The sequence below is a fragment of the Solenopsis invicta genome, chromosome 11 (assembly GCF_016802725.1).
Source record: "Solenopsis invicta isolate M01_SB chromosome 11, UNIL_Sinv_3.0, whole genome shotgun sequence".
NCBI lineage: Eukaryota > Metazoa > Arthropoda > Insecta > Hymenoptera > Formicidae > Solenopsis > Solenopsis invicta.
In genome coordinates this window covers 5,827,250-5,844,199 of record NC_052674.1, presented here as the reverse complement: position 1 = coordinate 5,844,199, position 16,950 = coordinate 5,827,250, and the positions used below count along the sequence as shown (strand labels likewise).

The window sequence follows — 16,950 nt, the reverse complement described above, 5'->3', positions numbered from 1 at the left end:
AATATTTTTTAACTTTGAGTCTAGAATTGAAAAATATATTGACGATGTATATATATGTTAAGTTTTCAATTAAAAATATTACTTGAAGTCTTCTAGAATTACATATTATTGTATTATATTTTTACAAGCGAATAATATCAATAAATAGTTAAAATGATTTCTAGATACTAAAGTAAATAATATTAATCAAAATTTCTTAATCTGTAAAATATGACAAACAATAACGAAAAAACAAAAATTATTATTTTTAACAAAAAGTGTAGATGATTGTTCAGTTATTGCATCGATTAATTGTTTCTGTCGCTGATATTTACAAAAAATAACAATGTCCAGTAGTTTTATGGTAATGGATTATTAATAGTTTCAGATGCATCGATGAAGAGCGCAGTTAACGCTTATACTATTCGATAGAAATACTTTTTTTATACTATTTATTAAAATCGTGTTCTAGTTGATCATCTTGAATGAGCAAATTGCCACTTGATCGTCAGGAGCTTTGCCGAAAGGTTTATTTCCATCGGTAGTCTCGTATTTGTTTACTTGATATATCAGCATTGTTTCATAACCGTATACGTCTGTACCAAGTTGCTAAAGTTTACGTAAAAAAAACATAAGTCAAGAATTATGCATTCATATCATAAGTACTTTCTATATAATTTTGTATGAGTTATGAAGGGGATACAGTTATCGTTTACCTGTGTAAGTGGACTAGTGTTTGTAGTGAAAATTCCGCTGTACTTTTTTTGTTTGGCAAATTGCAAGCAATATTCTTCCATATGTCTCATTACAAGTATGTTCTCCGCGCTATTCAAATTGCTGTTCGTCGCCATCATGAAAGCATGAATAATCTGACCTTTACCCTGTGGTAATTTGTAATCTCGAATCGGTTTTTCCAGATATTCGAGAAAATCGAAAATGATCATTAACTTAGATTTCAGTATCACTTCAGGCTCATCCCAAAGATCAAAGTTTAAAGCAATCCCGATTATTTTCTCATTCTGCGCCGATTTTACGACGTAACTGAGGTTTTTTTCTATAAGAGGATCCCACATAGACTCTACCAGTTCCCGATAATCGGCCCTTGTTACGTCTGGCATTAACCACCGCTCCAAATCGCCTTTGGTATAAAAGCTCTCGGTGATTATTCTGTAAATTTTAATAAATGTTCACTTTCTTGTTTCACGCGTATATAACGGCAATTGTAACAAGTTTTAAGCTTAGGTTTGCACTACACTTACTCGATTGCGTTCTCTTTATCACAGTCACTTAATGATTCAAAGATATATGGCTTCTCGTCGATGGCTTCTTTCAGAGGTTCCTCGTCCGATGATATGAGCTTCATCCGGTCTAATAATTCGGCTAGATTTTTCGCCGTGATAAAATCCGTGATACCAATCTGATAACCCTGATCTCTCAATTTCGTCACGGTGTAAATGGAATTCAAGGAATTTCCACCAAGTTCGTAGAAATTCGCGTGTAGTGTTATCAATGTGCGACTACTACATCCGATTACGGACGCGATAGTTGGAAAGAGGACACGGGCTTTTGCAAGATCTTGACTTGACACGCCGCTGTAATCACAATTTGTAGCAACGTCGTCCTCTGTGGAATAAAATTTTTGAGTTTAATTAGTAAAACATAGATTTTTAAATTAAAGAGTGAATTGGATTTTTTTTCATTTGTCTACAATTCAAACAAATTGAATCATAATTTATTCTGAATATTTGGATTATCACTCTTTGAACAAATAAAGTTTATTACAGTTTGACGTTTGGAAAGTGTTAGGAAAAAAATATTTTCTTTTCTTTTTAACAAAAGAGAATTTCTTTTAATTTTAGTGCGGAAGTAATTATCACTAAAATAGTATACTGAACTCATTAATTTATATCGTAGAAAAGATTAGAAACATTATTCTAAATTCATAGGAAATGTATGATATGGCATATGTTAAAATAGAAAGGAAGGAAATATTTATAAACCGGTTTTTTAATAGATAAATAACACGTTTTGTAGCTTTACATAGTTTCCCGTATTTGATAGCTTATCAATCTATTTTATATGTAAAAGATAAAACAGTCGCATGCAATTAAATTGCAATTATGAAGTAATTTATTATATATTTTAATACAATTCATATTTCAGTACTTAGGGAAATATCGTGATGTACGTTATTTTAACAGAACAATATAAAGTTATGAGTTTAACATGTACCTTCATTAGAGCAAGATGATTCATATTTTTTTAGTAATGTTTGTCGATCCGTTTTTCCATTGGTTAAAAGAGGTATGTGATCAACAATAAAAATTTGCGGTAACATATATGGCGGTAATGTCCTTTGAAGAAAATCTTCGATCTCCGATTTTGATAGAGTCGTACCATCCACAATGGTAACAAAGGCTATTAGTGCCTAAAATGCCAAATATAAAATGTAAAAATTAATAAATCGATTAATTATTTTTCACGATTTTTAATATTGATACTTTTGACAGCTTTAATAATTTAAAGCTACTGTAGGATATAGACAATAAAAGTTGCTAAAATAGAATAACTTCTCTTAACTGTTTGATTCATGAAATATATTCTATTAATAAATTACTTTGATTCTTTATAACATGCAATTAAAAATTTTAAAGATTGATTTTCCTTTGAATTTTGGCATAATTATACTTTGTCTCGTGTATACTGTATATTGAAATATTTACCTGTGTCAATTCGCCAGGTTTGTGACAAAGAACCACGACTTTATCAATATCGGGTATTCTGGCAATTACTTTTTCGACTTCCGTGAGATCGACACGGTGACCTCTAATTTTGATCTGCGAATCCACTCGTCCTTCGAAAATTATCGATCCTTTGACAATTTTAGCGTAATCACCTGTACGGAAAATTCTCGGATATCCTGCAGGGAAAATCAGCACATTTGTAAAAGTTAAATATATAACAAGGTTTTAATTCCGTATACTAAAAAAATCGAGATATCTTGATTATTACGCTTTTGCTTGTAAGAGAAATTAACATTTCGAGAGGGCGAATTTACATGTCGCAGTAAATTTTTTAAGTTTGAAAGACGTACGTGGCATTCGATCTTCTTGTTACGTTATTTTATTTTCTCACCTGGATCGATGGCATGAGGATTGTCCAAAAATTTATGTGTATCTCGTTCGCGTATATAACCCGCGGCAAGGTTTCTTCCAGCCACGATCAACTCTCCGACTTCCCCCTGGGGAACCAGTCGCATGTCCTTGTTTACAAGATAAATTATGCAGTTGTCGATCGGTTTTCCTAAGACACAACGAACCATGTAAATGTTGTTAGCGATTGTTATTTACTAATGATAACAATTCACTAAAGGTTTAGCTTAGAACTAACATGTTAATATGCTTTGTTGGTTCTTCGTTATTCAATTAACTATTTCGTTATTTTTTATACCATTATTTTATTATTACAAACTTTATTATTTTATTTAAAAGTATTTCTAAATTTTTGATACGTTAGCGAATGAGAATTCTTCTTACCAATTGGCACTTTCTCCATCCCTTGTAATTGTGCTCGTTTGCTTAATAGGTAATACGTAACGTCACCCATGACTTCCGTGCTTCCGTAGAAATTAGCCAATATCTTGTCCTTTTTGTCAAACGTAGTAAGAAATTGGTCGGCCAATGCGACCGATAAAGTTTCCCCGGAACATATCCAGAGTTTCAAGCGATCGAGAACGTTGTCATTATTCTGTGCAGTGACAGCAGAATGCATAATTAAATCCAAGGTGTTGCGAGACGGCGACGGCATTTTTATCGTAAATAAATTATAACGATGTTCAGTTATGTCGAGTTGCGATAATAACCCATGAAAATTATACTACGCTACATTTATAGGCTATATTTCAATGCATAGTTGCAGAGAGACGAAGAAAAATTATAAAAATGAGTTATAACGATAATCTATAATGTAAAACGTTTCTAAGCACCTTAGAATAATTTGCCCGATTTATTATCTAATAATTATTCTTGCTATAGATATTTTAACAGCATGACTCTTGCTAAAAAGAAATATTTATTCAAATGCTTTTAATTTACCTTGCGTGATTTATGAACGTAATTTATACTAATTTGTGGAAGATTTTTGTATTTATTTGTGGAAAAATTGTAGAAAAATTTCTCACTTGCGAAATTGACGCATTGATCTGGGAGTTATCGGATTGTAACGCGTTGGTTCTTATTTGTCTACGTATATTGCTTCGCATACACATTTTGTGAGCGTTTGCTTAAGCGTGACGGAATAAACTTGTCGAATTTTTTAGAACGGACGTTGAAATATTAAAAGTACAAGGACATTATTTCAAATTTTTGCAAGTGTTAAAGGAATATGTCAACTCAGCTTATCATCGATTGATTATGTATTTCATGCGTGGTAAATTATTATTGTTATTATCGAGATATTGAAAACGCTTCATTTTAATGGCTCTAAAGAGAAAGCACGGTATCCTTAACCTTTCGTAAGATGTTGCGTAAAATCAAGATTGAAATTCTCGAGAAGTTTACGTAATAATGACAGGCTCACCTTTCTTGTAAAAGCGATAAATTGCATAAGGAATATAACTTTTTATTATACTCACTTGCAAACCTAGATACATGAGCAATGAATGCAATAACGATGGCACGAGGACCAAACGTTGTATCTGAAAAATAAATGATTTTTTCCTTCAGTATTTATTAAGTTCACTTTGAGATGTTGTAAACTTTTTACAATTGCATTATGTTACAATTAAAGTCAACAGACATGTAATTATTAAAAAAAAATAACAAAAATAGATAAACAATATTTTTATGTGCTAATATAACACAATTCGTCAAGAAGCTACAGTTTTTTCTCTAAATTTTTTACATTTTTTTTTGGTTGTAATTAAGTACAATAAAGTAGTTTTTACCTGATGCTTCTCTAAGAGTGGTACAAACTTTTCTGGGTCTTTAGTCACGCTTTTTGGTACAATTACTATGGTACGACTTTGTAAAAGAGGTCCCCAAATTTCGGGAACACTGTCGACGAAAGTAAGAGAAGTTTTGAAAACGCACCGTTCTTCATCGTCAGCGTATGGAAATTCTCTCCATTGCCATTGTAGACGATTTAGTACAGTAGCATGCGGTATGAGCACACCTTTGAGAAGATAGATGTATATATTACAAACAACTATGCTCCCTTGAATCTTCGTTGAAAACCTTTTGCAAATTATATAAATTTGCAATAATATTCTACTCTTTTTTTTCTACAATTAAAACTAGTATCTTTTTACAATAAAAACACACTTTTTATTTATTGTATATAGTACTGTAAAAATAGTTTAGAGTTTTAAACATTTGAAAAATATCTACGAATATCGTCAGTTTATAATGAATAACAGCAAACATGCGTATTTTTTGATATCGTATAATTACAAAATATAACAATACCTTTAGGAATTCCTGTACTTCCGGAAGTATAAAGAACAATAGCGAGTTGATTCGATCTCTCCTTAATTTGTAATGCATCATCTTGTTCTTGTCTGGCCTCTTTCAAAAGTTGTTCGTACGTCACGGCCAAAGCTCCCTCATAGATTGATAAATCAGCTGAAAGCGAAAGCGTAGTTTTACGTAATTGTTCACATTGAAGGAATAAGTAGAAACGGAAGAAATATCAATTCTATTATCTTCAATTATATTCAATCAAAACAAAAACTCAAGGTTCTTTCGCGCATATTTATAACTGAAGTAATAAAATGTATCCGCCTTCTACAATTTATTTCGAAACGATTTACTATTTACTTTTAAGTGCCATTAATCCTTTTGTTAATAAAAACCAACCAGGCTATGTATATATAAATCGTAACAGATCTATATATACATAGCCTTGCGTGAAAAGCCACACATAATTGTGAATAAAAAAAAAGGAAATTTATTGCAAAGATACTTTACGCTTATCGAATCTTATACCACATTTTGTACACCCAATTTAACGGCGACCATATAGGTTCGATAGCGATTAATGGTAATCCCGTAATATTAATTTATAATACGATGCTAAAGTATCTTTAAATAATGAGATTATGAGATGCTATATGACATTTTAATAAATCTCGTACAAATTGAAATCTAAAATAATTATGAAGTTAATAATGTAAAGTTACTACATAAATAAAGTATTTAAGTGTGTAAAATATAAGATAATTATTTTCTCAAAATCATATTTTATAGAAATAGGACTTAAAATTTCAATACTTTTATTTTTATTTAATTTTAATTTTGTATGAATTAGAGCAGTAAATTATTCTTCTCTGTTTATGTTATGGCTACTACTATCATGTATTTAGAATTTATTGTTTTAAAATTTTAATATTAATAATTTAATAAGATTATATGCATACATATAGCTATAGAATTTGATCTTAGAAATATATAATAGAAATGCTATGTATCTAGAACGATATTAGCTATTGCATCATTATATTTTTGTTTTACGTAATAATGAATAATAAATATAGAATGACGTAATAGCAGGCTAATCTTTACAAACATATAGACTTATGTATATTAACGAAGATTAATATTACAAAACACTGCTATGCTTCATTGATTTTTCATATCTTTTAAGTAAATCTAGAGTATTGGAATTATACATAAAGTAAAGCTTGAATTAAGAATAAGAAATAGACAAATAGCTAAAAAATGAATTAAAAAAATTATATAAAATTACATTTATAAATTGAATAATAAGGGGGGGGGGTCTTTACATTTTCTATAATATTTATTGTAGAATATTTGATAAAAAAAGACATTTACCTCCTTCTTCGACCAATACTACTAATGGTTGCGCTTCTTCGAGAATGTGTTTCACTCTAGATACCGGAAACTCCGCATCCAAAGGTAGATAAGCCATTCCTGCTTTCAGTATACTAAGTAATGTAATTGGAAGTCGATATGATGGTTTCATACAGACAGCTATTAGCGATTGAGAAGTTGTTTCACATTTTTCGCGCTTTTGTAATGCTCGTGCCAGCTGATTAGTGATATTATCTAATTCTTTAAAAGACAGCACGTATTCCTGACCGGCGTCATCTGTATCGAGTAAATAATGTTTAGATGTAGATTTTTTTCTTTCGGTACAACATCCGCATTATTATAGGCATTATTTAACACAACTGATTAGTTAAATTGTTAAAAATTTACTCTGGACTACTTTCCCGTGACTTCTATTATATTTTATATATTTACATTTTATATTGAGGAAAACCTTACCTTCGTAATATAATGCAGTTTGACTTGGATGGGCTTTTGCCGCACGACTGAATAATTCGTGCACTAAATCTTTCTCTTGATTCTTTCCTATTTGTTGACCTTTTAAAATCGATTGCTGCTGCAGAGTACCCATTTTCAAATGTTTGAAGAAATTGTAACTTCTTGCTTCGTATGGTTAGCAAAGATCTAAAATTTAATTTAGTATAAAAATTAAAGATATATTTATTATTAATTTGAAACGTCGACATGCCACTATATACTACTACATCAATAATGCACACATTTTCACAATCACACTAAACTTTCATACTAGATATTCAAACATAATTTCAACATTGTATTTTGTCGTGTAACATTTTGTGTTAATAAAACAGGACGACTTTAGGACGATTTTCCTAAATAGTTTTATTGAAGACTGTTTAATATTAATTGTATTAAATATTTCTAACTGAAAATAATAATCAGTTTCATGCTAAGTTAATTATACAAGATTATAATACATTATTATAGATTATATACATTATATACAGAACGAAAAACTGTCATTTTCATATCTTTGATATAATAAATAAAATTAAAATATAATTGTATTAATTAAAGGATTAAAAGTAATTTCCAACATTCAAATAATTGCCAATAAATGTTCGTAAATCGTTCATAAATCTTTATTCAATTGGGAATTTAATAGTTATAACCGTAATAACCGTCGGAGTAATAAATGATCATCATAATTTTCCTTTTAATTATTATTTCTCTGAAACAATCTTTAATGATAGTGTACGTCCGTTTGAGTCTCTATGTTATTAAAATAATATACATTATACATTATGTGTGTAATTAATTACCGATCTCATATTAAGACTTAATAGTCAAGAATCTAATAGCTAAAAGTTTATAAAAAAATGTTTATAACAGTACATGGCATTTTCAAGACCAGTGTTATTAACACATCGGTGACAAAAAAAGATAGTTAGAATTCCTGAAATATATTGTAGCATGATTGCATTCAAGCGTGCTAGAAATTTCTGAGATATGAGACATCTATTTCTTTATACGTGGAAATCATGTGTTTCTTTAAACGTGGAAATACAAAACGAGTTACGTACATGTCTAGACTTATGCGTAATTTCTTTTTTTAATAGAATATATATCATGACAGCGTTGTCGACAGAAGGAAAACAGGAGTAATCGGAATTCCGTAATGTTCTCGCCTTGAAGCGATAAAAGGAAAAAGAAATTCATAACTAGAGGAAGGTTGTTACATGTACGTCGAAGTGCGTATTTAACGTTGCACACTTATAACATATTCAATAGTGTATGAATATTGTTGAATATGAAGCGAAATAAATAACCAGTTGCGATAATATGTCGAGATGCTATTATTCAAATATTTTAAAAGAGAAACTTTATCAAAATTAATTATCTAATTTGATGATTGAGTCATGATGATTGAGTCATAATGATTAAATTCATTGTTATCATGTGAACATTCCAATGCTAGAGATTGTTAGTGTTGAATCATTTTTGATGACGTTAGTAAATTAAAAAATAATTTCTTTAATCCTTAACAAGATTAATTTTTGATTTACATTGATTTTTTAATTCAGTTTAATGAATACTATTTCTCATCCAAGTCTTGAGCGAGTTTCTAATACTTTGGACAGTGACAGAGCAAGCGATTATAGCAACCGGAATTGATTATAATGCAAGTACTTTGTACGATGCGTAGCAATATTGAAATTTGTTAGCACGAGCGTTGATTACTCAACCGCGTTTTCTCGCTCTAGAAACGTCAAGATTCAAATAATCGTTTGCGCAAGTAAATCTGAACAAAATTTGCTAATCTGAAATAAATTTTGTAACGTTCAATTCTTGACGTTACTAATACGAATAATTGAAAATTTCTAACGAGCTGTCTTAGTGTTAATATTTCTTGATTTTATGTCTATTTTCAAGTTTATGAAACTATGCGCTGAATAAATTTTTGATCTTAAAACACAATTCTAAGTTAAACAAAAAATAGTAACATTAATTGAAAATTAATTTAATAATAAATAATGCTAACAAGCATTCTTTAACGATGCTAATAAGAATCCTTTTCCTTCTAAAAAAAACTGTAAAATATTTATTACGAAAAACATATAATCAAAATATTATTTTTTTAAATACATTTTGTGGTAATGCTTAGATCTTACGCAGTTTAATACATAATAAATATAAAAATTCGTAAGACTTTAAAATTTAAGATTGATAGATTGATGTAAATTTTAATCTTTCTTGTACTTTATTTATACAAATGAGTTTACACAAATGTTTCGTGTAATAAGATAATATACATATACAAACTCATTACGGCACGTGTTCTTGGTATATGATTAAAATCCAAATATAATCGTTTGAGTTAGAAATGACGAACGCTATTTACATGAACGCATATCTTTACTTATTTTAACAGATAATTTACTCTCTGAATGCATCAATATGCATTTATAATATAAATCGTTCTGCATAAAAGTAAAACATTATTCCATGTATTTATTAAGCGATATATTTTTGCAAATATATAAAAAAATTAAATATGAAAGAGAATTATGTTAGTCTCTTTTTTAAATAATACTTTAAAAACTTTAGTCATGTAAAAATAAAATTGTGCAAAATATATCAGTCACATTTTTACAATATTTAACTATTATACATATACTCAAAAATGTTTGATTTTAATACTGGATATTAAATATAATTTAATATTCCAAATCTCTACTAGAGAAACATTAATTTTTAAGTAAGCAGTTGGGTTAATGATCTACTACGATAGCCCATGAAATAAAAGTTATTTTTCATTAAGCAATCGCGTAATTTATTAACGTGAACAACTTCCGCGATTTACACTTTGCACTTCTTTCATCACTCATTGACACTCTTTGACACTTACTCTTTTTATCACTCTATTTTACCTGGCTTTTTAGTCTTCTGAAACGCGAGATTTCCCCAATTTCAGCGAGAGCCAACACTTTTATACCGTTACTCGCACTGCCAATGACAGTCGAAATACAACAATTCGGTTGCCTTTCACTCGTATATATACTGTATTTTTTTCTTTTCTTTGACCGAACACTGGCTCCACTCCAAAGCGGCAACCGCTTTCCGCAGACACGCACTTCTCGTTTTTTTCTCTTTTTTCTCTTACTGTTTTTTGGTTTCTCTTTTCCCTACTTGAGGTCTTCTTTCCGGTTATTCCGGTTATTTTCTGACTCTTCTTCTTCGTGGAACAATTCGGACAAACTTGACGACGCGGTTCTTATATCTAGCTTGACCTTAACGTTTGGTCACCGGCGAGCTGGTTACTAACAGAAAATGCCTCCTTCGCTTGATACGACTTGTACTCTTATATAGAACTGATCAAGAGGACTCTGAATTGTTCGTTGTCCCCGTATGAGTACCGCCACCACTATTATCTCTGCTACTCTCCGCCACTCTGGTTGACCGTCGGTCTGCCCCCCCAACTTCTGGGATCACTAATGCGTATAATTTAATACTTTTTTCTATTGCGTTCTTTTTACAGGCTAGAAAATATCATTTATATTTCCCAAATTGTTAGCTTCATTAATTCTTTTATTTTAAGATACGATTTCATAATAGGAGGATTTTCCCACCCAACATAAAAATTAAGTCTAAACTATAGAGTCTATATTATTATCATAAAATGTGATATTAATATTTTTCCTTTAAAATGTAACAAACAAAATTCTAGATAATAACTTTATAAATTATAACAAAAGTTTTATTTCTTTGTCTTACTGCTTTTAGTAATAAGTAGAACTAAATAATAGTAGAACTAAATTTGGGCGAATATTAAGACGTAACCTCGAAAATAATTACTGTTTTATAGGGTGGCTTTTTTTCTGTATTATCTTATACAGTTCTTTTTTTTAATTTTAACCATTTTACTATTCTACGTCACGATAGAAATAATTACGAATATTATTATTATTAACTATATAACTGCAAATAATAATCTGCAGCAAATAACTTTATAAAATAAGATGCAACGCTGTGATCGCAGTATTAACAATTATTGGTTATATTTCAATTACTTTGATTTATGCATAAAAAATTGATACGAAAAATTTGATACTCAATATGATTATAAAATACAAGAACACAAGAAAATACTGAGAAAAATATACTAATGCACAATAGTACACATTTATAAAATATATCACGTAAATATATACTTTTGCGTCGCATAGTTACCATCTGATTTTATTTCTTAAAATTTTTAGAATACGACGATTTTACAACACAATTTTAATTTGTTTAGAAAAGTCTGAGAACAGGTGTACATAATTTAAATGTAATTTGAATTTATGTGAATAAAATACAGTCTTAATTGCACGTTTATGTAAACTATAATGTTTGTTTTTAGATAATTATATCAAATAATTAGCCTATAAAAAACCTTTGAATACGGGGAATATTCTTATCGAGAAATACGGTAATGTGCGGAATAAATGTAACATTAGGTACTTATGAGTAACACGCATGACATAGCAATTTAATGATAAAGAATGCGTAGTAGCGGAAGAATGCATGGAACTTCCAGATTGTAAGGTATAATAGGGGATTTCCATTTGGGTGATCTCTTTCACCGAAATAATTATTTTTTCCTCTAAGGTTCTTTTACATTATCATTGGAAAATCCTTAAACTCTTACCTCATTTAACAGCGTTGTGAATACAGAATATTTGTAAATATTGTTTTTTCTGTATTTTTACTTTATTATTATGCGTCATTATTATTATTATTTTATTTTGATTATTTTGCTTGTCTTTTATTTATAGAAGTGTGAAACTATTAATTTAATAACAAACTATGTTTAGAGATTAAATTGAAATTTAAGTTAAGATTAAATTATTCAATCACTGTATAATTGTCATCTGCATTGCAATTGATCACAATTTATCTTTTATAAACTATGCAGATTACATCCTACAATACCGTTTTTTTGTTTCATGCATTAACTCTTTGAAGCACATATATGTGACACTTTTTAAAAATTAAAAATAAAATTATTTGTTTTATTTCGACTTTTTTATAATTTTATATCTAGTAAAGTTTTAAATCAATAAATGCAAATTTCAAACTTATCAATAGTTGACTTGATTTGTCGGACACAAGTTCACAAATTTTGGTTTTGTGTGTAAAATGTATTATATTAAATAATTTCCCCCAAACACATGGTGTATGAAACTTAATAACTAAGGGTTGCTGATTTCGAATTTGAAATCAAAATTTATAAATTTTTAAAATATTAACTTCATGTTCCTAATCTGCGATCCTAAAAACTCAAAGTTTCAAGAAATTTGTAAGAAAAGATGTTTGTTTCAAAGAGTTAATACGTTTTTTTTTGTCTTAAATTTTTTATTTTTGACGGTATTTTTTATACACTTTAATTGTTTTAATTGCTTTTATAATTTGACTATAATCTCTTATTTGTATTTATATACACATATATTAATATTGATTATTTATTAAGATTATGACTGAAAAACTTATTGCCTATTGATTAAGATTAAGACGGAAAATTAAAAGAAAATCGAAGTGTTAACTTTTAATTTGCAATTTTAATCTCATCCTGCTTTGCTTTGATTAATCTTTAATCTTAACCTTGATCTTGATCTTGATCTTTAATGCAAAATAGCGGCACAATACCGGTTTTATCTAGTCAATCAATTAAGATTGCAATTAGACATGGTCGCGATTACTAGTGTATTAAGAAAAGTTTCTTTCGTATTTTAGATTAGATTATGTTTTCTCAAACTGATTGTTTTAGGTTTACTTATAGGGGGCTAATTTAATTCTAAACGCGCCAAAATAAAGACTTTGCGAATTTTTTATGGAAAAACGAAAACAGATAGAGAAATCGAATTTGCTTCGTTGTAAAGATCATATTTTTCTCTTTTGAAATATATATAATTTATTAAAAATTGGTTAAAAATTGACGTCGCCATTTAAGTATTTCTGTGTCAAGTTTTAAAAAATGACTTTTGCGGTGGCCTCTGCTGCTCTTACTCATCTAGGACTCATCTGAAAGCAAAATGCAACCAGTTATATAAAGTTGAAATATAGATCTACCTCATTACGTAGTATTTTTTTTACGATGCTTCGTTTTTTTCCAAGCCAAAAAAAACGAACAAGATTTAAAAAGAAAAATCGCTCTGTTGATTTTGATCAGGCTATCATTTTGTTCAAATGCAATATTTTGAAAAACGGTTACGTAAATGTTGGGCTTTGTTTTAACGTTTGGGTGTATATCCCTTTAATTTTTCTTTAATTTTTTTCTTAGTCTACAAATATAGATTTTTTAATATAAATAGATCTTAAATAGATCTTAAATAAAAGATAAATAGAACTAACAATAAGGTAATATTTTTCTTATAAGGTTATAATGCACTACTTGTTGTGTGATAAAAAGAAGATACAATATAAAATAATAATTCTATATTTATTAATACAATATTGTTTTGTTTGTTTGGCTGCTAGCAATAAGTATTTTTATTATTGAAACTTTTTGTTTATTGTATTCCTGGATTCAGAAATTTCGATGGTATGTTTAGACGAAATTTGACGATAATATAAAAATAGTGAGTGGCTAACGTAACAAAAAATTAATCAACATATTACATATTTTTTCTGCATAAAACTATGAGAATTTAAATTACGTTATGTAAAATATTTCAAATTTATTTGTTTTTCACTAATTTTTTTTTTACAAAAAACTCATTAATTGTTTTTAATTCTTTTGTTAATTTCTCTTTTTCAAAGTCTTTATTATTTGTTTTTTTTTTATTTACGATTTAACAGTAGGTGAAGAAAATAGAAGGCGCAGGATAAACATTCAAATATAACATAATATTTTTATTTTTATAATAAAATATATTTCTTTTTTCTTTATTACAATCTTTAAGTACAATTATTGTTGCAATTATAATGTTCTTTACGTAATAATCAGATTGCTAAAACGTTTCGCGTTGTGGTCGTTCTATCTATTTATTGCCATTAAAATTAAAATCGAATCAATAGAAACCTGTAGTCTGATTGTGTAATAATACAACAACATTACAGAGAATTAATTCTCGAGCCTGGTTTTCCCTAGATTTACAAACGCAGCCTTCCTCAGGAAGTAAAATAAAGTTTATATATCACCGTTAATAAATATGCATTTTGCAATGTGCTGCAGCGTGGTTAGTCACTTAGTAGTTCGCAAGCATATAATAAAAGAAGGGGAGAATTCAAGATAATATGATAACATTGATTTTTCTATTGCATCAATCTTTCTATTGCTGCAATAGATGCAATCAATATAAATCTTCATAATGCCGGGGGAAATTTATAGAGATTTAGTACTATGTCTTTTTGTAGAATTTAGATTACACATTAATATTATTTACATTCTTTTTTTTTATTTATTATATTATGTATTTGTGATGATGATTATGTAATTAAGCGCACATTTATTAAAAACTTAATAAATCTTGATTTGAAAATTTATTTCTACACATTTTAATATTTTTTATTATTTTACTTTTATTATATTTATATTGTGATACATAAAATCTCTAAAACATTCTTTTATTCTTTTTATTTCTGCTGCTCAAACATTGTGGAAAAGGAATGCAGCAGCTTTCTTCACTCGAGAAATTAAACAAAATGAATTTTGCAGTAGCGTTAATAGTTAACAATTTTTATGATAGAATCATTATCTACATTAAAAAAAATTTATTGTATTTAAGAGGAAAGCTGTAGAATTCAAGGTCTACGTTTACTTTCATGTTTCATAAAACCTCGTCCTCAATTTTTTAATGCGACGAGTTCGCAATAGTAATATATAAAATTTATCTTACCTATAATTAATTTTACATTGTAGCAATTTAATTTTATCAAATGATTTATGTGTTTATTTTAGAAAAAAGTATTACTATATTATTATATAATTATTTATATTATTGATTTTATATCAAGATTTATTTAATTATACGACGAATACATAAGAATTTTATTTGAATTTTGAGTAATAGATACGATAGATTTGAACAAATATTATATTTTTATTAAAATACAACTAGAAATGTTTTGCACAGTAATGCAGTGCACGATATTTGCAAAGTGCATTATTACACTTTGAAAGATATTTTAATGCAATGGTAGTTAATCAACTTCCAGTTAAGTCATTATTTCTCAATGCTTACAATGATACGTACTGATTCTTAAAGTACCCAGAGGCCATTATGTGCTCTTTTATGAATGGTGAGAACGTATTCTGAAAAAAAGTATATGCTATATACCTTATCTTTGTGTAGTACACACAACACAAATGAAACGAAAATAGTCAGCATATTATTATACGTGACTGTGAATTATCGTGACACGATCGTGTCTGCGGGCCATTTAATCTTGAGGTTACTACATTAACTCGATATAGTAAGAACGTATGTACATATACATATAGATATGCGTAAAAGTTAATTTTTTAATATATTTATAATATATAATATATAATATATAATATATAACATATAATATATATTTAATTATTAATAGAGAAGTACTTTAAATGGTCAGAACTAGGTCTTACAATTAGTGTTTCATAATATTTCATATAATTTTGTATAATTTAATGTAGTTATTTTATTTATTTAAATAAAGGATTTTTTATGAGTTTGTAAATTTTAAGAATATTAAAATAAATTAAGAAAAAATTATAAAACTTTAGCATTATTTATTATTAAATTGATTTTCACTTTAATAAAGTGATATTACTAATTCTTGTTCAATTTGGAACTGTGTTGTGACCGAAAAATATAAGCGGCGCAGTTTAGTGAACTTGAAAAGATACATAAAATCAAACACTAAGAATGATTATCATTAACATCTATGACCGTTAAGGTACTTTGTTTACATTACATTATAAAACTTTATTCGACTAATTTCAAATAAACGTGCAATGTTTACTGAAAAATTTTTTTTTACTGTGAAAAATATATATGCGTAAACATACTCTCTCTCTCTCTCTCTCTCTCTCTTTCTTACTTGACGCTTAAGAGGACATAGTTCCGGAACGTTTAATAAATGACGAATTCTCTTTTAATCTATGTTTCTTATGATACACACGTTGAGATAATCATCATTCTTTTTGCATAAATTAATGTAACATCACATTCTACGCAGATTTCATGTTTTATTTTTGCATATAATTAGTTCTCATGAGTTTGATATGTCACATAGAGAATAAGAATTAATTAAAACACATGAGAAGTCATCATATATAGTATAGTTTAAAATCACCCTAATACGTCTTAACAAGAAAATCATGAAGATAAGAGTAATTTTTTATTAGCAATTCAGAAGGTGAACTTTATGATCTTATTCTCTTATTCCATCCATCGTGTTCGCAGACAGCTTCTCTAGGATATCTCTAACTGTTTTATTGCTGGCAGTTCCTGCATTGCTATTAAATGCTATAACGTCAAATTATCTTGTGTGTAATGCTGTTTATTGCTTAACTACTATGCCAAGAATATATGTCTGCATCGTCCAAGCATACTTTCACTACAGGACAATAATTGAAATCGGAAATTGTCAAAGACAAACAGCTCATTTTTTAAGTACCTGGTTTGCTATATTT

At 28.3% G+C, this 16,950-nt stretch overlaps 1 protein-coding gene across 1 annotated transcript; it reads right to left on the bottom strand.

Annotated features, from left to right (window-relative positions):
- Positions 1-88: 88 nt before the first annotated feature.
- On the bottom strand, positions 89-10,717 carry LOC105200114 (tyrocidine synthase 1). The gene is made up of 13 exons (XM_011167511.3): positions 10,220-10,717; positions 7,266-7,451; positions 6,810-7,085; positions 5,445-5,600; positions 4,925-5,151; positions 4,613-4,675; positions 3,516-3,726; positions 3,115-3,282; positions 2,703-2,899; positions 2,212-2,407; positions 1,239-1,602; positions 696-1,146; positions 89-588 (listed from the first exon to the last, which is right to left on the bottom strand). The coding sequence occupies exons 2-13, from the start codon at positions 7,396-7,398 to the stop codon at positions 448-450; spliced, it is 2,583 nt and encodes an 860-aa protein (XP_011165813.1). The 5' UTR covers positions 7,399-7,451; positions 10,220-10,717; the 3' UTR covers positions 89-447.
- Between the last annotated feature and the right edge of the window lie 6,233 nt (positions 10,718-16,950).